At 40.7% G+C, this 27,015-nt stretch overlaps 1 protein-coding gene across 1 annotated transcript in view; it reads right to left on the bottom strand.

Moving 5' to 3' along the window:
• tenm1 (teneurin transmembrane protein 1) overlaps window positions 1–27,015 on the bottom strand; it is a 215,412-nt gene that overhangs the window by 121,310 nt on the left and 67,087 nt on the right. The window contains exon 5 of the mRNA XM_037779353.1: window positions 21,761–21,999. Coding sequence (XP_037635281.1) covers window positions 21,761–21,999 — 239 coding nt within the window. The remainder of the gene's footprint in view (window positions 1–21,760; window positions 22,000–27,015) is intronic.

The following is a 27,015-nucleotide window of genomic DNA, read 5'->3' as shown; positions in this document are numbered from 1 at the left end:
TATAAAACAGTCAATAAAATATGCATTCTAAAAGCGTGAAGCGCTGCAACCACGAGAGGTCCTTGAGCATACGATCATTAATGAGCACAAAAAATATCAGGCTGATGGGTCCAGCAGTATGTGAGATTAGTTGTGGACAGACAGACAGATGCACACACTCACAATCGAACACATCATCTCCTCCCAGGCTTACGCTCGGCGGAGAGAATTAAACATGAAATATAGTGTTGCATCTACAAATGTAGGTTTGTATGCATCACCAGTGTTTGTACTGCATTATATTACGCAGTGGAGTGGAACAACCTATCATGGTTTCATAAATTAGTCTGTAAGAGTGCTCAGTGAAGGATGACAAGTCATTCCCAAACTGATACATTTAGCATTTCCACCATTCAATCTCTCATGCTCCATTCTCTCCTCTCTTCCTCTCATCTGAATTGCTTTTCTTCCTTTCTTTGTTTTCCGGTGCCCCCCCCACACCTCCGTTAGCCAAGTGTTACCCACTCCAGTAATGACTCTGCAGCGACAGTCCTCACTTCTCCTCCTCACCACTCCATCCCTCCTTAAAGCCCCTCAGACCCTACTTCTCCTGCTCATCAGCCTCTCTCTCTCTCAGTCTCTCTCACTCTCTTGTTTTATGGCTGTTGACCTTTTGCTAGAACACTTAGCATCTAGGGCCACAGAGCGCACACACACACACACACACACACACACACTGAAGTGAGGAGGGATAAGGACCTGGGAACGTGATGAGGAGAGGATGGTGGTGAAGAGGGCAAGTTTGTGTGGATGCTCTTGTACTTTTGAGGAGCTGGTGTCCTCACAGCAATATTAAGAGCAGTGATGTCATGTTTGTTGTTCTTCACTTGACCAAGATAATTCAGGGTATTTAAAAACTGAGCACTTACGGAGCCACAGGCAAGGACAGGATTTGGGCTTGACTTTGGGGTTAAAGAGAGTGGTTTTTGACGTCTAGGATTCTGCAGTTTTTCCAAGGCTTGGCTGGGCATTAAACTCCCCTAGTTGAATTAGTATAAAAGATGAGCAACCGTTGAGCATTTAGGATCAACCTCAGAAATTAAATTTGTATAAAAAAAAAATGCTGAGTCAAGGTCCACTTACTGTAATAGCTTTTTCTGGTGGACAGAAAGGGTTAGCTCAGTTGTCATGGAGATATATTGTTGTCAAGCTCCAGATAAAGGTAGTGAGTTTGGATCATTTTGTCAAATGAGCAACGGTGTTAGAATATCTGGTTTGATAAAAGGTCAAACATAGAAGTATGTGTACATCAAAATGTACAGTGAGAAATCATTTACAACTTCCAAGCAGGGCCGGATAAACCCACTGGGAGTTCCAAGGGAAACATTTCACATGGGCCCTGCTTCCACCAGTATTTCCATGCTGGGATACTATCCTGCCTTCAGGTCGCAGTATGTCAGGTTGTAGTAATTTGCCTGAAATGTAATTTGTTTAAGGATATGCGGTATGTAAACATTATAACTCAATTACTGAAGGTATTAAAACTAGTTTTGACACAGGACCCTCTATGAGACAAGACAATATTCAAATTTCCCAAAATGTCGAACTATTCCTTTAAGTAACTTTTCTGTCACATCCTTGGTTAAAGTGTTCGGAATGTGCTACAGCTCAGATTGTTGCCACTGACTGGCTTCTTTTTAGCAATGGTGACTGAGGATCATGGGTATCGTAGTATTTAGAGCCAACTGCTACATCAAAATGATAAAAAGAAAGAAATCCATGATTTCTCAGAATAAAAGTTGAAATAATTCAAACTTTTAAAAAATGAATAAATAAATAAAATTTGCCAAAATTACATTTTACAGCTGTAAAAACAGACATTATCGGATTTTCAACCTTCCAGCAGTCCTTGAACAGATCATGAGTGACGAACGCTTCTGTCAGGAAAAGCAACCAAATCAAAGATTAAAATTATGACATTTCATCAAAATCTCTTTATTCTACATGTCTCATTTAAAATTTCGCCAAAACTAAACCGTTTGCACTAACCAGATCCTATGAAAACAAAATAATCAACTGGGAAGCCATGATGACTCGGCCGAAACCAACAATCACATGACAAAAACTCAGCGAAGCTTTGAACTGCAGAGGAGAGGACAAGACCAATTGCAAGTAGAGGTTGTAAAAAGTGTAAATAATTCAATATGTATAGATGTGGAACATTTGGATGTGTTGTATATATAGATTGTGTTATTTCCATTTTTTGTATTTAAATGATCAAAGCAATATATACTTTTTATGATTTATGGCATTATAACTGTGTTATACTGCACAGACTTATATATTGCAGTGAAAAATGAGGCCACAGTGAATAAAATGTGACAGGAGCAAAAAATGCCCTGAAACTGCTTGGGGTTCAGAGGGTTAAAACTGATGACAACAACATAAACATATGGTAGCGGGGGATTATTTAATTATCCAGGAGAACTCTGGTGTTTCTATGTTTCCCTGTTGTTTTTTGTTGTTGTTTTTTTGGCCTAAAATATTTATTGGTCAGCTGATCATATAGAAAACGACAGGATACCAGAGGAGACAGAGGGCATAACTAACAAGTCCCCAGATGAAGTCGAACTGAGGACGTTGCAGTTATGCGGCTTGTATCGTAACCACTCGGCCACCCCTGAGCCCGGTGTTTCTAAGTTGAGGAACATTCAGAACATCATTAAAAGAAAAATCTAAAATGGGAATGTACAGTAGTAAAAAATACCTCTGAATTATCGGTTCCACTTACTTCTTAACTCCATTGCTTATAGGATTTGATACATTTTTTATCCTTCGTGTGGGCGTATAAAATACATACACACTCACACACACACACACGCACGCTTCGACACACCGTGCAGTCAGTTATGCGAGCAGCATGTGCTCAGCATGAACCTTCACTCTCGCTCTCTTTTTCCCCTGTCTGTCTATCCATCTCTCTCTAGTGTCCATCTTTCCCTCCTGCGCAAAAAACGCACATAACCATCACATGTTAGAGAGAGCGACTCCGAGCGAGTCCAGTCATTATAATAGGAGGAGCGGCGGCGGCGGCAGCAGCAGCACAGTGGCGACAAGCGAGCAGCAGTGCAGCGAGCTAACAGGCCGAAGCCCTCGCACACATGAATCATTTATCAGTGTGACAGTGAGATGACTGCCAGAGGTAATAGGACGGCACAGCTGTGAGGGGGTTCTGTACTGTACCCTCGCTGTCGGCTACCCCGCAGAGATGTGCGCGGAAGATGTGGCAGGCTGAAGAGAACGACGCAGGGGTGTAGGGAGAGACAGTTAAGTGTTAAGAGAAAGAGGTGCTTGATGTAGCTTCTTTTCAAACTACCACGGAGAGAAATGAGTGAACAGAAGAATCCAAGCTGGTGGAAATTTGTGGATGAAGTTTGCAAGGCTGCTGAGATAACAACCTCTCCATTACAGCTCTTGTACACGAACAGCTGGAATGCAAAGACGTGACGTGTGGGTGGCATATCTTTATTGTGATTGTAATAAATGGCAACCCTGAACCATTAAATTCTCTCCGCTATTCTTTCCAGATAGGCAGGTTTGTATAAAAGCAGACTATTGGAGATGGTAGAAGCAGAGAGATAATGCTAGCTTGCAGTTGCTGCTGCAGTTGCTGCTATTGTTGTTGTCAGGCATGTGTGTGTCTCCAGATTAGATAGAAATGATTGTGGGCTCCAGTGATGATTAGATTTCACACTCGTGGTGGGAGAAAGAGCAGGAGATAGAGAAGGAACATTTTGTGTGTGTGTGTGTGTGTGTGTGTGTGTGTGTGTGCATTCCTGTTTAATGCCTGTTACACTACGTGCAGCTATCTGGTGTTTGTAACAGCGCTGGGCTGGGGGTGCAGGACACAATGGGTGAGATTGACTGTGAATATACTGTCTTATCGATAACCATTACAGCCAAGGTAGCACTGCAGTCAGTTAAAAATGATTTATCAATACTCGCGCACAAGCGGAAACACACCCAGGCTTGATTGCCAAGCTCTTTTTCGCTCATACACACAGCAAAACCGCCGACTATATTCCATCTGACAACCAAAGACTACAGCAGGCTTTGCCCGGCAGCAAACACTTTCAAGAGCATCAGTCATTCGATTTAGTGTGTAGTTTAGCATGTACAGTAAAAGCAATTTCTCATCCAAGTTCTGCATGGCTGTGCCAGCCTCTAGCTAAGCCACAACTTCTGAGGGATGGGAGAAAGAAAAGGCAGAGAAGGGGGAAGAAGGGCAGAGGGAGATAAAAGACACAGGGATGTGGAGAGAGGGGAGTAAAGAAAAGAAGGAGAGAGACAAATGGGGAAAACAAGTGTGAAGGAGAGTGAAGGAGAGGGACTTCAGAGCCAATAAAACAAATCTGTGTCTAAGTCAACGCAGACTGAGAGCCCCGGGGTCTGACTGCCCTCCCGCCTCTTTGCCTGTCGGCCCTCGCTCCACTCTGACAGACAAGAGGTGCTAAAGTGTTTTTCTGACTCCCCTCCGCCAGCCCCTTGAAAGCTACTAATACCACTGTCATGACTGTTTAAATGTGTATGTTTGCGCGCATGAGTGTGTGTCTGCTGACATTTGCTTGTGCGCAACGGCGGAGCCTCACTCGGCAAGGTCTCGTCTGGGATAAACCTCGGGACTCATCATCGCTGTGACCTTGCTAATCTAAAATGGGAAGTCCTGTTTGGATGAAAAGGGATAAAATGACAGAAAGACGGATAAAGGAAGAGCGGAGGTGGTGACACACTTCTCGACATCTCGAATGATGAGATTTGCTGCCGTATATCCTGCTGTTTATTTACCAGTAAAACTCGCCGCCGCTGTCATCTAGTTAGTCACGGTAGCGACAGTACACCAAGTCCAAACAGATCAGAGCTTCCTGCTTCACGCATGTCTCTGTTGTTCTTTCATTTCTAATCACGCCCACTCTCCCTTTCTGTCAGAGCCCCCCCCACCACCACCACCACCACCACTCTCCCTGTCTGTCTCCCACTCGCTGTCTTACTGATCTGGTCCTTTTTTTCTGAAAGCTGAGTCATGTTACAACAGACAGAATAGTGTTAAATGAGCAGGGGAGCGGCGCCATGTTAGATTCCCCTCCGGCAGTCACCATCAACCACCACTGAGTGCTAAAACACTGCAGAAAAATAGCGACTCGCAACTGCCGCTCAGTCACATATACAGCTCAAGCCTTGTGTGATTGTGTGTGAGTGTGTGACTGCATTTGTGTGAGTGTCACACAGAGGATGAGAAAGTAAAAAGTGTGTGAGTGTGTGAGTTGCCGTGCATGTCCGTGTGCCCGCGTGTGAGCATGTACTTGCCTGTTGAACTATTGGAGGCTATTTCATTGCAGCCTCTCTGACCTTCTGGAGACATTTTACCAAAGGGCTCTCTCTCGCTATTCAGAGCTTTTCTGACCAGAGTCTGTCTAGCCATTTAAAGCAATTTTACCAAAGGCTCCTGTAGCTGTTAGGGCAGTTTTAGCAAAGGCCAGCGGGTTTCTTAGAGCTGAATCAGACGACCAAAATAGAGGATTGAAAACAAAGAGAAACTGGACCAATCAATACAGACCCCAATGAGGCATGAAGCAGCCGGCTGAGAGAAGCTGGGGGTGAGGAGCACACACACAATCCCAATCACAACGCCGTGCAGGCACACACTTACACACTACATCTGGACTCAGTTACACGTGTGTGCATTCACTGTTTTTGGGTGTTTTTTGGTTGTTTTTTTTACAGATTTTCACCAAAATAAAGGAACACAGTTTCAACCAATTTTTACCTTGAATTTCTGTTCTCGTACATCCAAAGTAGTTGTTTCTTGCTGCAACAACACTGAACAACAACACCACAGTTTCCAGTAAACAAGATCAGAAAATATTTCCATGAATAGTAAGTGGAGAGAAAAAATGAGTGAAATAAACAAAACAAAACAATGATTTTTAAATCAAAATAAAAAAACTGTTCAGGTTTGAAAGGAAGTCCTTGGTATAGGACGGGAGTCTGCAAAAAAATCAACAAGTCTTCAAGTCTGAAATTAAGGTGTGTAGGGTCTGAAATTAACTTAAATTACTGCCTGCCACTGTGGTAGGCAAGTATTTTTTTTGTCTGCCACATATATTTTATACAAAAAACACATGGTAAATTCCAATGTTTAAATTACACCGTAGCTTCAGGGAGGGTACTGTACACTGTACTGTAATGTACATTGTTATTGTCATCTATAGTGGTTATTTGCTTTAAAACACAATTCAAATGATGGGACTCAATTCTCTATTCCCATGCCTAGCATTTTCCTTGCCTGCCAAAGTGGCAGATGGCCTGATGATATTACCCGCCACGGCCAACAATTTACCCGCGTTTGGCGGGTGGCGGGTGCTAATTTCAGACCCTGAGGGTGTGTCACACCCTGATGAAGTGATGACGACTTGTTGAGTCGAAACGCGTTGGTGGGTGTTATCCATTTCTTAATAATAAAGGATTTTTAATTAACAATCAGAGTGCCTCATATTTTGGACTTCCTTTCAATGTAAGCTGGACATTCACTGTTTTTTTTGCCCCATCTTTGAAGAGCACCTGTTTTTTTACTTCAACATTTTCAACATCGAGTTTCAGGACCCAGTACAGCACTCCCCATTTTTTATTCAATGATTTTAAAATCTGGTGTAACAATCAAATATAATCACCAATAAATTATCAGATTTAAAAAAAAAAAAATCTTTTAAAAAACTGGAAACTGAAAATAATGAGCCTTGAGTATATAATACATATACACGCACATACAGTCCCCTAAAACACACACATGGGCACAAATGCAGGCAGACACAGTGACACAAAGGTGAAGGCCCTCTCAGTGTGAGCTATAATTATGGAACAGATTGAAAACATCTGTTGAGACAAAGAGAATAAAGCCAATACCCAGTGCAGAACACGGCGGCAATGCTGTACTGTGATTGAGTCACTGTGTGTGACAACGGTTTTTGTGTCCAAACTGAACTGTGCTGAGCCAGAGCACTCCTAATAGAAAGGGTTACAGTTTCCAGGCCCTACTGGAAACAAGCTGTAGCAGCCAATCTTACCCACTCAGCATTGCTGAGTAGATAATTGGTTGCCAGTTGCCCTCCTTGACAGAGCTGCACAATGAAGAGGATCGCCGCTGATCCCGGACAAAAAAGGCGACCACCTGTTCAAAAACCTTCCTTTGGGAGACGGTAACATTTCATTAGGACCGGCCCAACACAACAGCTTCGTCCTGACAGCCATCACTAGATTCAGCTGCCCCTCTGACTTTACCTCTGCACACTATCTATGGCCTCCTGCCCACCACCTGCTATCAGAACAGACTGCAATCCCCACGGTTACTGTTTACTCCACTGAGGTTATTATTACCTCAGTCTGTTGGTTTCCACAGTTTTGCATTCATCATATTGTACTCTCTTCACCACCAACCTATAGCTTCTGGAACTGATGTCATTAAATGTACAAAATTGTGTGACGCATTTACACCTACTCAGTGCAGCCATCATAATGTACAATACAGTATGTGTGCGATGGCCTGCAGTGCAGATCGTGATGTCTGATTGCAGACAGGGCACAGCTCAGTCTGAATAAAAGTAGCAGATCTTCAGCAGAGTGAATCAGCACATTTGAGCTTTTCCAATTTACTGCAGACTTACTATCCTTTTATATTGGGCATGTCTTTTCTTGCACATGGATTCGTTCAAAGTCTTTTTCCTTTATGTCGGTACACGAAAAAAATCAGGCCAAGGAGTTTTACTCCCTGTCTTTCATTTGGGACACTTCCTTAAAAGACGGGGGGGATCTATTGGCAGAAATGTAATATAATATTAATAAATATGTTTTCTTTAGCGTATAATCACCCGAAAATAAGAATCGTTGTGTTTTCGTTACCTTAAAATAAGCAATTTATATCTACATAGGGAGCGGGTCCTCTCCATGGAGTCCGCCATGTTACAACGCCATGTTTCAACAGTAGCCCAGAACAGACAAACCAAACTCTGTTAACTTTTCCTACTTGGACCGGAGTTGATAACGTTACTCGCTACCGTTGCCGCCGCTCTCTCTCTCGCTTCACCACTCACTTCCCACGTACACACACACACACTCTAAGCACTCTGTGCTTATAACAACTGACTCTAGAGAGGGCCATTTGCGTCGGTCATCTTAGCAATCCTACACACTTGGCACCTAGGAGAAGTAGTAATCTGCAACCTCACCAGAAAACACCAGAACCTACTAAGGATGTCCCGGATACCATTTTTTGGGCTTCAAAGCTTTGATGAGAAATATTCGAAGGTATTCTAAACTTCGCGGAGCAGTGTGGCGCGGAAGGCTAACGTGTTCTTCTGTCTCCATCTCCCTCATGTCAGTGCCGCTGCTGCACTACTGCACACACACGCATCTCTAGAGACAACAAACAGCGACGTCCTTCCGAGAATAACTAATAATTATTGATGTTGAATATGAGGAATAAATCATATTGGATTATTCCTTATTTCATAGGCTATTTTGGGATTCATACATAATTATCACATACTTATGTATTAAAAAAATAAATAAAAATCAAGCATTCGAATAGTGATTTGGAGGTCAAATACCATGGCAATGTTTGAAGCTTCGAAGCATTCGGGTCAGCCCTACATCCTACACACTGTTCCTTTAATTGCTGCACATAAAGACTGAATCTGAAACGTATGAAAAATGAGTTTGATAAAATACACAACACTATACTGTACCATTTCTGATGCTATTTTTCAACCAAGTTACTGTGCAGTTGCAATGTTCATAATAGCTACAGTACATAAATCCTGATTTGCTGTTGGTGACTTTAGCTTAAAGGAAAAAAAGATAAAGCTCTGCCTCACTGGATCCACCAATAGTCATGCGTTTCCATCTCTATTCTGAAGGACGTTTCATTGCTGTAGTATGTGCGTTTACTAAAACACTATAACAAGAGCCAGGAGCACTGGTGCTGAAGATGGACAGAGCTAGCCGGCTATATGGCGAGTAGAGAATCAGTGCGGCATCACTACCAGCCTTCGAGCAAAGTAGGCTTTCCTTGGGCCTGACAGTAGGGATGAGGAATATGACAATATATACTGTGAGACAAAAAACATTTGTCTACACAGTAAGAGATTTAGTTAGACCATTTATTATATGGTGGCCATCACCCTCTAGCAACAATAGCTCCCTCATACACCTCAGTCCAAGATACTGTATAAACAACTGCATTATGAGGGACCCAGAATGGCCAGGAATATTATTTATAAAACAATAAAAAGGGATGGCTTACTGCTTTTCCTACTGTACAAAGATGTAGGCTTATTGTATTCCCTAATAAAAGGTCAACTACCCTGTCAAAAGAGTCTTTTATTTAACCTTTAGAAGCACGTCTGTATCCTTCATGAGCTCACCTTGTCTCATGTCTTCACCAGACATCAAATTCTAGAGGACCTGCTGCTGATCTCTCTGCGGCAATATCTCACATTATATACACTTAGTCTAAAAGTGGACATACCATCTGATTACATTGTCAATTTATGTAAACATGTACCACTATAAATTCAGCCTCCATCCGCCCTCAACTCCACACTCCTCCGCTCTTCTCCGTTGTGCACAACTTCGTCGCTGGATATATAAAAACTTTTCAGAGCCCTTGAGCGCTTTTGTTTAAAAACAAAACGAGCCTGTGCAACAAAATCTAGCAACTCTTTGAGCAGGCATCAGCAAACTACTTTCCTCAGGTACTTTCATCAGCTAACAGCTCTCCAGTTCACAATAACAGCTGCTAGTTATGCAAGTTGAGAGCCAGGTTCAGTCAACAAACCAGGCAGTAAAAGCAGTAAACGTATTGGTTTCCCTCCTTCACCCTCCACACACACACGCGCCTAAAACTGAAGGGGTTTCTTTGCTATATTTAGAAGCAATAAAAAGCTAACTTTAATTGTTTAATTTGTGTTGTCTTTTTTGCTTTCTAAAACTGCTTCTTGGGCTCCTGTCTGGGTCTCAAAAATAGACCACATCCCAATATAAACAGATAACCAGTCAACAAAACGCACACACTGGAACTGTCAAGTAATGTTAGCTAGTAACTAGTGATGTGTCGGTCGCGAACGAGCCGGTTCAAAGAGCCGGCTCTTTTAAGTGAACGATTAGAGCCGGCACCCGTCAGAGTCATTTTTTCTTTTCTTTACTTAGGCTGTTTTCGAAACCGCATACTATACTAGTAGTACGTACTGATTTGGCCAAAATGTAGTATGTAGTATGCAGTATGCGAACAAAAGCAAAATCTCCAGTATGCCAAAAATACCCGGATGACGTACTGATTTGGAAAAATTCTCCAGTATGCATCAGACCAGTCTACCTCGCCTACTGTATCCCACAATGCAATGCGCTGCGACGGTCACTTTTTGGAAATTTTTGTAATGGCGGAAATGACGGACGTCAACATCCCGGTGACAGCGGTGGACAGGGAGGAATATAAATGTAAAAATAGCATATTATTTTTAATATAATATAAATGTAAAAATAGCATATTATTTTTCTAATTTAATGTAAGGACAGCAATTCATAAGTGCTACTGTCTATCTGTAACGAACGTAATCTGTCCTACTAACGTTAACTTTACCCATAGCAAAGCCGTAACTTTTAAGTTTTTTTTAAGCTTTCCAAAACCGGAAGCCCGCGAAACTCGGCCTCGCGTACTACAAAATAAACCGATTTACGTTCCATACTGCATACTACTGAGGATGCGCAGTATGCAGTATGTACTGCATACTGCATACTGCGCTCCTCAGTAGTATGCAGTATGCGGTTTCGAAAACAGCCTTAATTCAAGGAAGATTAAGAGGATGAACTTTTCCGCGCCACAGGCACTCTATGCACTGACTGTGAATGAATGTTGTGTTAATGACGTCCGTGCAACCAATCAGGTGATGACAGACAAGATCCTTAAGGATCATACCATCAAGCAGTGAGGGGTGGAGGTGCACGGTGCGCTGATGGTCTACAGGTACAGAGCACGAGGGAGAGGAGGAGAGAAAGAGAGAGAGATGAGTGTGGTGCGCAGAAACGAAGCAGCATGTAAAATTACAGTATTCTGTAAATTATAAAGTTTAGTATAATTATATTAAATAATTTAAGTGATATATGTGCACACATACTAATCATAGGTCAAAACAGCGCTAAATTTGGCTGAATTATAAAAGGCAGAAGTGGTAAAATGAAGAGCCGTTTGGGAGCCGAAAGAGCCGGCTCTTCTTTGGTAAGCTGAGCCAAATGATCTGGCTCACTAAAAAGAGACGGAATTCCCATCACTACAAGTAACTCACCTTTCCTCTGACAGATACATTTCCCTCCTTTGCTTTTGTGTTTCTCTCTTCTCCTTTGTGTTTGCCTGCTAACTAGGAGCCTTTAATATGCGGTAACTGTAACGCAACATCGACGCAGTTAACGCTAGCTAAATACGCCATAAAATACGTACAGTGGGTCAAATCTAATTAGCGCAAATGCGGACTGAACCAATTGCGTCCTATCAAGGGGGTCCCAATAGGTAGAGGGCAGCCAATTTGTTTTGTTCTTGGCTCCTAATTCAGTGTGTCACCTATTTATATTTTCAGCAGATGTTAGTTTATTTATTACCTTAATTACTTATGAACTTGAAACTGTACAGCAAACAAAACTATTTAGCATAGGTCTTTCGAGGGCCACCTACAACTTTTGGGCAGTTAAACTAATATTGTCCTAGAAAAAAAGCCTTTATGTGACAAATTTGACATTTAGAGTAAAAGTGTGTTTTTTTTTTTCTAAGTTGAAAGACACAAATTTCCTGAATAGTTATTATTCACATCAAACATGTTAAATATTACCATAAATAATTTTGTCCACCTCACAACGTGGTTAATGATGGACGAGATTGTTAAAAATGCATCACTGTCGATAGCCAATAGGTGCATTCTGTTTGGCTCACACATTAGTACAGCAATAGTGACAGCAGGCTGTAGCAAACGCCAGTGTTTACACCATAACCTCTTGTGTGACTGTCAGCAGATGCAGCAGCTGAAAGAGTGAAAAATTCCCATCACCTCAAGTCTGTGCTGTCTGTGGTCACACATTTTGACTCTCACAAAAATGATACAATATCTCAGGTGGCTTATTTCATATTATTTCCAAATGTTAGCTTTGTTCACTACCTTTGGCTTTAGCATTTAAGTCATTACCTTTCTGTCTGGTTGTTGTGGTTTATTATGGTGGACGAAAGCTGCCAAAATAAAAAATAAATGAATAAATAAATAAATGACTCGATAAATTAATAAATATGTTATTTAACGTAGCAAAAAATAATATTAAAAACAAATTTAGCCATTAAAGTGGCAGTAGGCAGTATATTTTTGAAATTCCATATAACCTTTCAGCATATTATAATTAAAGTGTTCTGAGAGATAACTAGACTTCTGCTCCTACTCATGGCTCTGTTTTCAGCCTTTAAAAAATCTAGCACGTGACGGAAGACTTTGACCAATCACAGGTCATTTCAGAGAGAGAGCGTTCCTATTGGCTGTGCTCCGGTCATGTGACCGTTGCTTGGCGTTCCTTCATCCAAGGTCAGCTCTGACTGCTTGTTTTCCTCCGGTCTGTGAAATCTTGCAGATGCCGTTAAGAGCACCGGAGGACACATGCTTTTTTTCAGGTTACCTGTTTCATGTACTACTGTCAGGATATAGCAACCGTTTTATAAAAATAACTTTTTTTAATCATATTTGCTCTAATCTCAACTACTTCAGCTTTAATTAATTGATCAAATGTGATGTGCTTCTTTATTTATTTATCTTTGTATTACAGTTTTTCTCAATTGTTTACACACAAATACTGGTACTTGACACACAATGACCACAACATGTAACTCATGCACCAACCCTCTGAACCAATTCTGCTAAACTACAAGCACAATTCCTGCTTTACACTCAAATTGCAGTTCTAAAACACACTTTTTTCAAAACACTACACACAATTCTCTGCATTTGGCACAATTTTCATGAAGAAAATCTCGTTTTCAAAAGGAACACACTGTCATTCAAAATTATAAAGTCAATTGCCCTACTATGCACACTGACTCATCACATGGGCAAACACCTGTCACACAGTGTTACAATTAGCAATCAGTTGATGCTTTTCATGGCTGGATTCGACATGTTAAGCGATATTTCCCCCGCTGCTTGGCCAGGGAAAACATTGCTTGTGATGTGGATGAGGTGCTGTGGCCAGACCGAAACAGAAGAGAGGATGCAGCATAGTTTTTTTTTTCATTTTTTTTACTGTAAATGTATACAGTAAATTCTTCTGTTGTTTTGTACGTAGACCACTGTATGTGCAACTTTGTGTTGGTTGGGATGTACACTGTGTACATTGTTTTTGTGGGGAAAATAAAATATATTTGTTACCGTGTATTTGTGTGTTCTGAGTATAAAAACAATATTCTAAAATATTTTACAACACACTTATGTATGTACTGTCTGTAGTAAGTGTAACACTGAACAAAAAAAAGGCCTAAGTCATCATGATGAATGGAGAAGAAGTGTTTTACATTCATCATAGTGTTTTACATTGAGCACATCAGTGTTCAACTGGTTCTTATAAATGTCTATTCATATGATGGTTTGTGTGTGTCATTTGAAAACAAAATACCATTTTGAGAAGAAATAACATTGTTTTGAATGTAAAGTTTCATTTTGCAGGAGAATTGAGGGGTTTTGCCCATTGTGTGTGTGTTTTTTGATTTGTGTGTAGAGTTCTGAGAGTATGAGGCATGCTTTCAGAAAATGTGTGTAAACAATCGAGAAAAACTGTAATTCCCTTATTTATTTACTCTTCGTGTTCAATTTTCCCTTTTATTCATTTATGTATTGATTTTTAAAGGTATTTATTTATTTTTGCATTTATTTATTTTATTTATTTATGTATGTTCTACTACATTTAATGACATACAGTATTTATTTATTTATTTATTGAGTCATTTATTCATTTATTTTTCATTTTGGCAGGTTCCGTCCTCCATAGTTTGTCTATGAGCACAGAATTAGATGAGGCCTTATGTAGTTCTGTGATCAGAATCAGAATCAGAATCAGAATGGTGTTTATTGCCAGGTGTAAGAGGTATACACTAGGAATTTTCTTTGGCATTGTTGGTGCAAGACAAACTGTATAATAACAAAAGAATAGATAAAAACGTTAGAATAAAATAATAAAAATGTACAATTTACAAATTGAGTGTGTGTCTTGCAGTGTTCCTGTTGTGTTCCAGCATCCTACAATGAAAAAAAGAAAGAATCCTGTCTAACAATGATGCTCCAAGGTCTCACACATCCTTATGCTCGTACATATTGTTGTAAATTGTGAGTGTTTGTCAGAGTAAATGTCTTCTTGGTGTGATGTATGGTTGGTATAATGTGCTCCTGAGCTCCCAGTTGTAATTTTTCCAACTTGTTAGCGAGGGTGGTCAACACCACAGAATAGAAACAAGCACTTAATTCATGATAAGCTATAATCAGCCTGGTGCTTTGAGACAGCCCCGGCCGGCTAGGACGTTTGGAGGAGAAATCCAGATCAAGAGGGAGCGACTTAAGTACTCTCATTCAGTTCTAGCCACTAAGCACATAGTTAGGGCTGCAGGCAACGTTTTTTTCATAATCAATTCATTTGTTGAATAATCAGATATAAGGTCTAAAATATAAAATCATCAAATCATCAAATTTGCTTGTTTTGTCCAACCAACAGAGCAAAACCAAAAGATGTTCAATTTACAATGACATAAAACAGTAAATGATCACATTTAAGAACCTGAAAGCAGAAAATATTTGACATTTTTGCTTTATAAATTACTCACATGGGTAGTCGATAGAAATTGTTCACCATTAGTTCATCGATCAATTCATTTGCGCCAATTCATTAATAGGCAAAATCATTTCAGCATCACTGCAGGCTACACATTACATAAACATTATTAGCAGTTTAATCAATTAGTGGGCTGACAGAAGATAAACACAATTATTTTGATAATCAATGAATCGTCTCTGTAATTATTCAAGTGAAAATGCCAAACATTTGCTGCAGTTTCAAAAAACGGATGTGCTGTTTTGCTTTATGCTCTTGTAAACGAAATATATTTGTTGAGCAAAACAAGACATTTGAAGGCACCACCTCAGGCTCTGAGGAAACCAAATCATGAAAACACAGTGCAGATTTATCGATAATAGAAATAATCAGGCCTACTTGTAGCTCAAATAAAAACACAGCCACACACACATTGTCTTTTTTACTTGCAAGGCTGCACTGAGTTTGACCCCTGTGAATAATGGCTAACTTTCAAGGCAGATGCTTTGAATTGCCATCAAACTGTGAAAGCAGATTTACTGAAAGAAATAGCGTGAAAGTAATGAACTTAAAGGCACTAACGACTCATTTGGTTCTTTATGGAACCGCCAGGACCCCTGAAGCAGCACGTACTGAACAACAGAACAATAAAGAAGATCTTAGCTTAAAGTGAACACTGTCCACACAGCTGCTTCCCTATTCACCACATCTTCTTCTCCATGCACATTAATCTCTATTTCAATATTATAAATGTTGTTAACCTGCATCCACCCCTACCCGCCTATCTGTATGTCTTTTTTTGTTGCAAATAAAACAAAATAAAGTGTCCGTTGTCTGTGTCCTTGTGTGTTTAAGTGGCTGAAATGTGATTTGGAGGTGATTATTTGATTGCAGGGTGCTTCTGACTTGCTCATTTCACTTGCGTCAGAAGCTTCTTCCCTGTTGCCATAGAGATGATTATCTTTCATAACTGACACATCCCGCCCTCTCCTCATATTTGATTCAACAACCGAGGATTGTAACTGTTTAAAACAGCAAGACATTCATTAATGCAGAAAATACTCTAATTAGCTTTTTTTTTGACAGCATGATAGAGCAATAGTAGGAAGTTTTTTTTTTTTTTTTTGCAGAGGCAGAATTTAAACGAGGCTTAGAATAGAAATGAGTTACTGGTAGTGTTGTCAGTAGCAATATTCTTCAAGATTACAGATGCAATCTTAATCTGTCCTCTATCTCTCCTTAAATGCCCCGTTCGCTATCATAATGCCTGCTCCTCGTATCTGATGGCCGTGTTGTGCTTAATAACAAGCTACGACTGCAGGAGGGAGGGGTACGTTGGGAGATAAACAAATTAACAAAGCTATTCGCGGGCCCTGCAACACCGGGGGGTATGGGAGGAGAGGAAAGAGGGCAGTAAAGAAAGAGAGGAGGACTGCCTTAGCTAATCACAACAGGGGGGCATACAGCGCACCGCAATCACTTAGGCACAGCATTATCTCTGCAATCATGCGTCCTCCTATTATTGTGCTAATTGGAAACCTTAATTTCAGACATAATATTATTGCCTCATTATTTGCCGGGGTTACTTTTCCCCCAAATGAATAAACATGTCACATAAGTTTCAACAAAAGAGCTTAAAGGACTGGCAATGAATTTGAGGTGGGTATTAAGAACTGGTCCCAAACTGTCAAAAAATGAGGATTTAGCTACTAATCATTGATGTCAGATGTGTTTATTATTGAATTATTAAGACCAAAGTGGGGCATAAGGTGCAATTTGGCCTGCCAGATGTTTCTGGCAAAAAAAAGAAAAAAAGAATTCAATTAAAAGACCTGCGGGATTGATCTCAACCGACTTCACCGTCTTTCGGAAGTTGTAGCAGGCTGTCTTAGAGCTAGAGTGAACACTGGTATTATATGAAACGAGATCTAAACCTAAGGAATCCATTGGTACCAACCGTGTCAAACTAGCTTGTCGGGAAGGAGACTAAATAACGCTCCAAAGTTAGTTCAAAGGTAAAACTAGCCTGGCCATTTTCACAGGGGTCTCCTGACCTCTGACCTCAAGATATATGAATGAAAATGGGTTCTATGGGTACCCACGAGTCTCCTCTTTACAGACATTCCCACGTTATGCTAATCCCATACAGTTTGGGGCAAAAAAACAAGCAGTTTTTTTAACTGTGTTATTTTCACCTTTTCTAAATATGGTGTATTTTAATATTTCTGCATACTGGGGTACCTAAACAGTCTTGGAATTGCATAAACTGGATATGACTGGAAATGATCCCAATTGTATTCAGATGGTGGGTTTTAAGTGGTTAACTATGTAAAAGCTAAAAGAATATTCAATTAGTGGAACTCATCCTAGTACCGTTTTGCATCTTAACAATACAATAGTTGTATGCTTTTGGCCTTTGACCCACCATTAAGTTCCAGTTTTGGCCCTCCGAGGGAAAACATTTGGGAACCTCTGATTAAGACCTAGAAGTGTTCAAGACGTGCTGGAAGGACCTCACTGTTACACTATACCGGTCACACTGCGCCTCCAGCTTAGCATGTTGGGATCAGTGACTAGCTCCGTTACATGCTGAGCCACGGAAGACTGCAGCAAGAAGTGTAAAAGTTTGGCTGAGCGTCATGAGAAGAGATGAAGATTCAGCCAAATGTAGCAGCTGCGTTAAGATGATTTTCACCAAGGAAGAGAAGCCTCTCCGGCATTCTGAAATGTTGGACTCCACAGCTTGGCACGACTGTAAAGGAACATGTCATATTCTTTTCAATGTTGTAAACGTCTTAATTCAGTTAGAAGTATCTGCAGTATCACACTGACAGACAATACACACTAAAGTTACATACTTACAAGTTGTGGCTAATGATGCAAATACTTTCATGTGACTATTTTTATTACACGGCATCGTTGAATACTGGATTCTGATTGGTCAATCACGGCATTCTACAGTCTATTATTTCTTTATGGCAGACCACTGCTATGTAGAAGAGACCATTGCTATGGGAGCAGTTGGGATCTCGGTCTCTGGAGGACCATTTTTGTTGATTTATTGATTTTTTAAGTTAGTAGCTGTGTAATAAGCGGGATAATGTACAGCAAGCGGGTCATTGTTGTGAAATAAACCCCTTCAGGTCGATGCAACCCCTTGCAAAACCCCCCTGTCGGAGTGTATTTCACAACAATGACCGGCTCGCTGTACATTATCCCTCACTTATTATCTATTAATCCAGCTATAATTTCCTTGATTATTCCATTAATCATTTGGTCTATATATAATAAAATAGTAAAAAACATAAAATAAAATGCCCAAGATGACTCTAAATTGCCCGTAGGTGTGAATGTGAGTGTGAATGGTTGTCTGTCTCTATGTGTCGGCCCTGTGATAATCTGGTGACCTGTCCATGGTGTGCTCCCCCTTCGCCAAATGTCAGCTGGGATCAGCTCCAGCCCCCCGCGACCCTGAATAGGATCAGCTGTTACAGATGATGGATGGATGGATGGATGGAAAATGCCCAATATAATGCGATCACATTGCTTTTTTGTCTGACCTACACTCCAAAACCTGAAGTAGCAAATCCTCATAATTAAGGTTGGGAACAATTAGGGCTGCAACGAACGATCATTTTCATTGTTGATTAATCTGTTGATTATTTTCTCTATTAGTTGTTTGGTCTATAAAATGTCAGAAAATGGTGAAAAATGTCGATCCGTGTTTCCCAAAGCCCAAGATGACGTCCTCAAACATCTTGTTTTGTCCACAACTCAAAGATATTCAGTTTACTGTCATAGAGGAGTAAAGAAACCACAACATATTCACATTCAAGAAGCTGGAATCAGAGAATTTCTTTTTCTTAAAAAATTACTCAAACCGATTAATCGATTATCTAAATAGTTGGCGATTAATCTAATAGTTGATAGCTAATCGATTAATCGTTGAAAGCTCTAGAAACAAGGGAATATTTGTTATTTGTGCTTGAAAATTAAAATCCTCCGTTGACTGTCTAATCAAGTAAATGACCATATGGTTTCAGCTCTACTTGCATGAGGTGGGTCTTATACAAGAAAAATTATATAAACATGAATAATAAAATAAAATAAGAAATCTATTGTAACTGAGAAACATGTTCAGTATGAAAATAATATTAAATATGTACAATATAACAACTGCCTGGCTAAGTACAGTAGAATACCCTGCAGGAGCTGATTATATTTGGAATAAAGGATAGCTCATTATCATATTTTTAACACTGTTTAAATATGATAATGAATTCTGTTTCGTATTATAATGTCTATGATAATAAGAATTAATATTCAATAAGAGCCTGATTTAATGAGAGACAGACTCCAAATCAATAAATATCAGCAATTATTTGATGGAGATGAAAAAGCACAAAAGTACTGCTGGAGAGGTTTTTCTCCCTCTGTCCGTTAATTAATTCGTTAAAATGACTGAATCATTATGTAATGAGGGGACCTAATCATCCGGTGGCCTGTGTCTCAACCTCTCCCCCAGACAAAGACATTAAGTCCACGACCACTTTAATCTCGCCATTTGAATATCTTTGATTTACAGGCTAACATATCATCTGCGTTTACATGCCATACGTCTTGGCGCGGTTGCCATGGCGATGTCAACACGGAGATCGATCATTGCCAAGCAGGAGTGGAGCATGACACCAATTAAAAGGTGATGTCGTCTCCAAGTCATCACTCACACTCCTCACTAATGCACTAATTACCGGGGCCGGGACATTAATGGAATAGCATGGTTCAGCCTGGGGATTAATCTGCATGGATTCGCCAGCGTGCGCGTGTGATGTCTGTCTGTGGTGTGTGTGTATGTGTGTGTGTGATTAATGCGAACCCCCGCTTGCTCCGCCGTGACCTTGAGCACCGCCATAGGAGGGAAATGAACCGGCTGGGTGGAGGGTTGGGATATCTGCTCTTGGGGCGGTGGAGGGAAGACGATGTGCCGAGGTGGAGGGCCGGGCCAAGGTTGAGCATGAGCGGGGAATTGGTGCAATCGGAGGGGATCAATGAATAAATTTGGCACTTGACTTTGACAGACTCTGCTGATGATCTTCCAGATGGCAGAAACTTTCTCGATTGTAAAGATCCAAATGAATTACTAAATTAGCATCGCTACTACAAAACTGGAGTTAATCTGCGTTCATGAGCAGTTAGAGTCATAGGAGCAGTTTGAACTTTAAGGTTGGGGGTTCACAAAGAAAAACCAAGAGGAAATGTAATTTGTACAATGCAGTGAGGTCAAATGTATTGGGATGCATGTAGCCTACATTATTTACACTCTCCAAACAGAATGCCACACAAGCAAGCGTCAGTGACAAAATCAGTTTGATTGCATTGTTTTCTATTGGAATGTCCTAACTGGCTGCGAGCGACGCAGCGCTGCACAGCACGCCGTTTTGAGCTGTCAGACGCCCTGTTTCTATTTATTCCGGTCACTCACTTTGAAAGCGTCGCAGCGGACGAGGAACGGTTAAGTCATGAAGTTGAAATAAGGAGTTAACTATACGATACCTCCTCATTTACTCACTACAAAAACCGAAATAAGGTGGCAGCAGGCTGAAGGGAGGTCAGCAGGAGGACGCCTGAAAATTTAGGCTACAGTATTTTATGTAATTTTCAGTAAATATCGCAGTATATTTCTGTTTAAAAAGCACAAACATCGGAAGATAGCAAGTACTACTCACCCATCTTTTAAGTGGTTACTTCTCTAGTCTGATCTTGACCGCACAACTGATAAGTATGCTGTTTGTTTACATGGCGTAACAGAAGTGCATATTTAATGGTGTGTGGACAGAGAGTGTCTGATGTTATTAGGCTATAAGTAAATAAAAATACCATAAATCTATCTTCTTATCTTGTTGGTTTCTTATTCTGTCAATATGAAGACAGAACAAGGTCGATATTATTCGTCATTATAATAAATTATTAGTTATGCATTATTATAAATAATGGGAGGTTCAGTGAGCCCCATGAACTAACGCAAACTGCACCTGTGGTTATAGTCAGTGGTGTAGGAAGTATTGAGATCTTTTACTCAAGTAAAAGAAGCAATGCTGCTACTAATGTGATTCAAAATAAAGGGAGGTGGGTTAAGTTATAAGACCTCACCTTGAAACAAATTAGATAAAGTTAACTATTAAATAAATAAATACAAATATACTTAAAAAAAAAAAGCACAGACAAAAAGGTCATAAGCTAAGACAAACCTAGAGACTAATTTAATAAAAATAACAAGGCTGAAAAGGGTAGGAAAGTAATACAGTGTGTGTTTGTGTATCTGTGGGTGTGTGAGCGAGACAGAAAAACAATGAATGAGTTAGTACCTACTCAATGTGTGTATTCATCATGGAATAATTACCAGTTTTGTGCGCTTTAGTCCAGGACAGCTAATTTACAATTTAGACTATATCCTACAGGGTCACATTTGGGATTCATAACCTGCTGTTTCTAAAGCCAACTCCTTCAAAGTAAGAGTGGAACATTTGCAGGAGTCCTGCTTTGATCCCTATCGATCTTCTCTTCTCTTATGTGTTTGTGTTCCTGTATTCTTTTACTCTTTGAAGCCTGCAACATTTTGTGTGGGTAAAAATCACTGTTAGAGTTTGTTTCTGTATTTTTTTATTGATTCTTTTTTTAAAATTAATTAGGCAGTGTCTTGACAAGCCTCCCAATTTCCTGGCCCCTCGAGCGATCTGTTTTTGAAAATGTAGATTTTTTATAAAATAAAATCAGAGCAAAGGAAAGTCAATCTTCTTGTGCAGGTACGCATGACAACAAACTCGCATGCTCGATGTGCGCTGTCACTCACCGATGACGTATGTGAGCAGCAGGGCCAGGGTGAGGGTGAGGAGCGACGCCGACAGGGCTGTGCACTTCCAGTTGCAGCAGCGATGAGGCTTGTTGAAGGTAAACAGTGGTCTGGTCACGCTGCTGCGGGGGAGAGGCCGGGGCGGAGGGGAGTACACGGTCCCGGAGGTCAGGGGGTAACCCTGCCCCGCCCCTGACAGAAGAGCCGACGAACCAGAGCCCTGCTTGAACAGGAAGTGTCTGTGGGAGAAACACAAGGAAGAAATTTCAGTCTAATCCGCAAATGACCCCTTAGTTACTGTTGCTATGCCTGTAAATCATATCAGAAATACTTTATTGATCCCGGGGGGGAAATTGGGTTATGTTACAGTTGTTCCATTTACAACACAAATAGGCCTATATATAAACATAGAGAAGTTGTAAGAAAAATAGAAATGAGTATGTAAAAAAGACAACAATAAAAATGTAAAAATAATAGGATTGCCCCCTTTTAGTTATTATTAGTCAACTAATCGGTCGATTTGGTCTCAGTAAACTAAGATTTCTTTAGTCGATTAGTAATTTTTTTTATACTTTTTTCATGATGAGTGACTTATTTACAAGAAACTTATGAGCACATCTCTGGTAAACACAAGATTTAAAGTGGTGCTTTTGTGTGATTCTTTGTGGAGAAACTCAGTTTTACAGATCTGTCGATTAAATCAATTACATATACAGTATATATAAATATATATATATAACAATAATGTAAATAATATTAAAGCTTCAGTAGGCAGAACGTTTTGGCATCGTTGATCATTGATCAAAAATTCCATAATAACCTTTCAGCATTTTGTAATTCAAGTGCTCTGATGAGAAAACTAGATTCCTGCATGAGCGTTCCTATTGGCCGTGCTGCGGCTGGTGGGCGGTGCTTGGTATTTCCTCAACTGATCTCAACATGGCTGCCGAGTAACAAACATTCTCATTTTACAGCTAAACAGTACACTACAAGATGTTTATGAAAACATTTGAGGTGAGAAATAGGCATTACAGTAACAGAATATTGATTCACATTTGATCAGTGCTGCCTAGTTTGACCGTTTGATTGTAGTTTGCGAGTGATTGACAGCTGCTCAGAGACGGCAGCTGGACGGCAGACTCCAGCTCGGCTCTGACTGGTTGTGTTGGTTGTGTTGTGCCATTAGGACACAGAGGCACATGATTTTTTTTCAGATTACCTGTCTCATGCACTACTGTCAGGACATAGTGACCGCTTTATAAAAATAACTTTTTTTAATCATATTTGCTCCATTTCTACCCACTGCTGCTTTAATGCCAAAAAGTGATTTAAAAACAGGAATATCATAAATAACACTACTACTTGAGTATTGAGTATTGAGTATTGAGTATTGAGTATTGCACAGTTGAATTATTGCACAAGTTATTGTACAGTTAAGTCAGTATTGCACAGTTTAGACATGAATAAATAAATGATGGGGTTATAGCTGCTGACAGGGGTGAAATAAGTCCAAGGGCCAGTCTATTGACTCAGAGTGTCTGACACTCAGAGGGAGGGAGGAGTGGAAAAGTTTGATGGCCACAGGCAGGAGTGACTTCCTGTGGCGCTCTGCGGTGACTATGGAATGAGTCTTCCACTGAATGTGCTCCTGTGCTAGACCGGCGTGTCATGCAGTGGGTGGGAGACATTGTCCAAGATGACGTGTAACATGGCCCATTTGCAGCTTACAATGTTTATGTGGCAGACTTTTGAAACAATGGGTTCTTGATTTCAGACACTGGCAGACAAAAGCATCTCATTTATAGCCAGCAACCGTTGAAATGACACGGTCGGTTTTATCGGCTGCAGCTAGCTAGCTAATTAAGCCAACGCTAGCTCCAGGAGTTGGTTCAAAACACAGTTTCTGGCTGACTGCTTACAGCTGACTCATTTTGAAAGGAGAAGCTTGTAACAAGGGTCCAAAGTTGAATGTGCCAGGCGAAAAGTCAGCATCCTCGCCAGTTGATGAGCCATGTAGAAGACATGGAGATAAAGAAGAAGCATTTTTCTTGTATTGACAGTGTTGAGCTTTGTCCCGACAGTAGCCAATTATACATACTAGTGCGGTGCCCACTCGGAGCGCATGCTGATTGCTTGGCCCCCACAAGTTCTGCTTACAGCATTTTCATGAAACGCAGTGCTTCTGCTCTTCGAATGTGAATTTTCTAGATGAACAGTTCTCGAGATATGCGAAATATCTACACAAGTCCACCAATAGTGGTCACAAAAGCATAAAGCGTTCAGGAGATATGACATTTCTTGTAATATAAGCCCTGCCCACAGCACTTGAGCTAACTTTCAGGGCCAGCTATAGCAAAACCGTATGGAATATCAACAATGAAAATATCCAACTATTTCCGGCTTAATCCAGAGATGTTCTGTACCGAATTTGGTGACGATCGCGCAAAATTTGTAAGAGGAGTAGCAAAACAATCAGATTTCGACAAAATGCCAAATGGGGGAAAATTAAGCTAGATGCAACTGGGCGTGGCTTATAGAGATAGATTCATCTGGACCCCCAAAATCCAGGGCAAAAGAATGTTGTTTCTAAGATAATAATGCTTTCGACGCAAATTTGTTTTAACGCCACTAATTTCTTCAACACGGTAACGCAATCGATCTTTCGGAGGTTGTAGCGGGCTCAGTTTAAGCGCTGGATTGAAGATACTGGTATCATATGAAACCTAAAGGAATCCATTGATACCAACCATGCCATACTGGCTTGGTCCTGAAGGAGGCTAAATAACACACGAGAGTTAGGCTAAATTTTGGTGAGGAAAAACTGTTATGGCCATTTTCAAAGGGCTCCCTTAACATCTGACCTCAAGATATGTGAATGAAAATGGGTTCTATGGGTACCCACGAGTCTCCCCTTTACAGGGTATGACACTCATACTTGCCAACCCTCCCACTTTCCCGGGAGACGCTACACCAAATGTGTTTTCCCTGCGGAAGAGAGCTGCCCTGTGCACATCACTTTGGCATGTGGAGAAATCCACAGCTTACGGTTGTTAAGCTATGAATGGACAATCACTATTTGGGGTAGGGGTTGAGTGAAAGAACAATTAATTGCTGTCCTAATCTTATGAGGAGGGAGCCACTCTGCATTGTGTGTCCCACAAACCACCTGCCACCTCTGGGACCACTGTTTTTGTCTTTTTAAGTAGATTACAGCATGAATTTGGAAACAATATCTAGGACAGTGGTTCAATCCTTCACAAATTAGCTTAGCACAGCACGGACATCATCTTTTCTTAGGTATCTAGAATCTTATTCTGATTCTATTTATAATAATCGGCACTCAGTGGAATTCAGCCTCACTCTGAAAGTACGCCTGACTGAAACTCATTTAACGGGCCCCCAAGGTGGCAGATTTTTAAAGGAGACCCCTCTCCTGCCATTTTCTAAATGACGCATACAGGCTGGCTCTGCATTCAAAAGTGACACACAGGACAGACTGTTCTACTTTGCTGCCGCATGACGGTACAGGCCCCTCAAAGCTCACCTGTTGAAAAAGCTCTCAGTACTGTCTGTAATCCAGTTAAGCCCTTCATATCCCGCATGTTTGGATGCATTTGTGTGTGCTTTTAATTTAAGTGGTCTCTTAAACTTGCAAGTAATGCATCATCAAAGATTAATCCAGAAAGCTAAAATCAAGGAAGAAAAGTAGCCTTAGAAAATCCCCAAGCGCTGCGACGCCACTCGCAATTTATATTATGTTCCACCATAAATTCTTCTCCGCAATATATGTGACAAATGTAAAACACGGACATTATTCACAGTAAGCGCGCTGTAACCAGGTGAACAATAGAAAACAATCTTCCCACAAACGGCTATGTAATAGCACGCTATGGATAATGTTTAAGCCGCAGAATATGAAATGATAAGCTCTCATCCAGTCCCTCATTAGAGAGGAAGCCCAAATTTGTGCCTCTCTGGTGCAACATCATGAGCAGCTATGCAGAGCGGCGCTGATATAAAAGGGAATGAAAAAGCCCTGGCAGCCAAGGATCAATGACTTACCTATTCCTTTTTTGACTTATCAAAGCGGCTACTTAAAGTTATACGGCCGTATTAGTTAAACGAGGATGAGGTTCATTTTCATTATGAGAAAGAGCGCGTTAGATGGCGGATGATGATAGGAAAGTAAGCTGAGGGGCAATTAATCTAGGTAGCATTTCATCTATATTGTGTTTGGATAATGGAGGGCGAGGGTTGGAGGGCGTCAGATGAGGAAGCAGAAATATTGGGGTTAGGAAATTATGCAATTTGGAAAAGGGGATCTGGGCAGGCAATTATAAGCAGCTCCAGCTCGTTCTGGCCATATTGACTTCCATCAAAAAATGAACAAAGACTGTTGGTGTGGGGAAACAAAGAATAGGCTATATTGGAGAAAACATCAGGAGTAAAAAAGCAGGTATGATTCATTGTTTGTTTTTTTCTCTGCAGTGTATTTTCCATAACAAAACATGTCCTGGAGCTCCTGGAATTCTCAGACAAGCAATGATTGCCCCAGGTTACTGTGAGCTCCCCGAGGGTTAATACCGGCTGCGAGCGGTGCGATATGCCAGAGTGTTATTCTATCCTTGCAGCGAAGGGTGTGAGGTCACAGGCTGCTGGTATGAGCGCGGTCTCTGAAGGGCCCTCAGAGGACAGGCCATTAAAGTGGGGCCAGACAGCAGACTGACATGCAGCGTCGCTGGACACCAGACTGCATCCGCCCCGTACATCGTCCATTTGCCCTCACGCACGGCGAAAACACATCCATCTTCTCGTGTCACTTAGTCTCATATTCAGCCCTTGAAGACGGATTTGACTTAAAAACAAGAGCAAAATTCTGACGGTGGGGTGAGAGTTTCAAGAATGTTTTAGAGACGAGCGTTGGTATCGTGATGCATGACAAAATAAACCAGGTCATTGCACTTGTGCCATGCAAATTACAAGAAAATTATTGAAATATTTGCATAGGAAACGGGTGAACTGATCTCAAGGTGAGGCGAGACAAGGTTATTTCTATAGGACTTTTCGAACATGGAGGCACTTTAAGCCAAAACATAAATTAGAGCAATATTTTAAAACACAAAAAGAAGGACCAGGGGGACAGTTTCAGTGCATTAAAAACATCTCCACACATTGAAAGATTTTTTTTAATTAAAATCTTTTGTTTTTAGGACTTAATAAAGGACTTAATTTGGGGTAAGATGGATATTTTCATT

Source organism: Sebastes umbrosus, chromosome 9, assembly GCF_015220745.1.
Source record: "Sebastes umbrosus isolate fSebUmb1 chromosome 9, fSebUmb1.pri, whole genome shotgun sequence".
Taxonomy (NCBI): domain Eukaryota; kingdom Metazoa; phylum Chordata; class Actinopteri; order Perciformes; family Sebastidae; genus Sebastes; species Sebastes umbrosus.
Note: the sequence above shows the minus strand (reverse complement) of the source record. Positions and strands in the feature narration are given on the sequence as shown.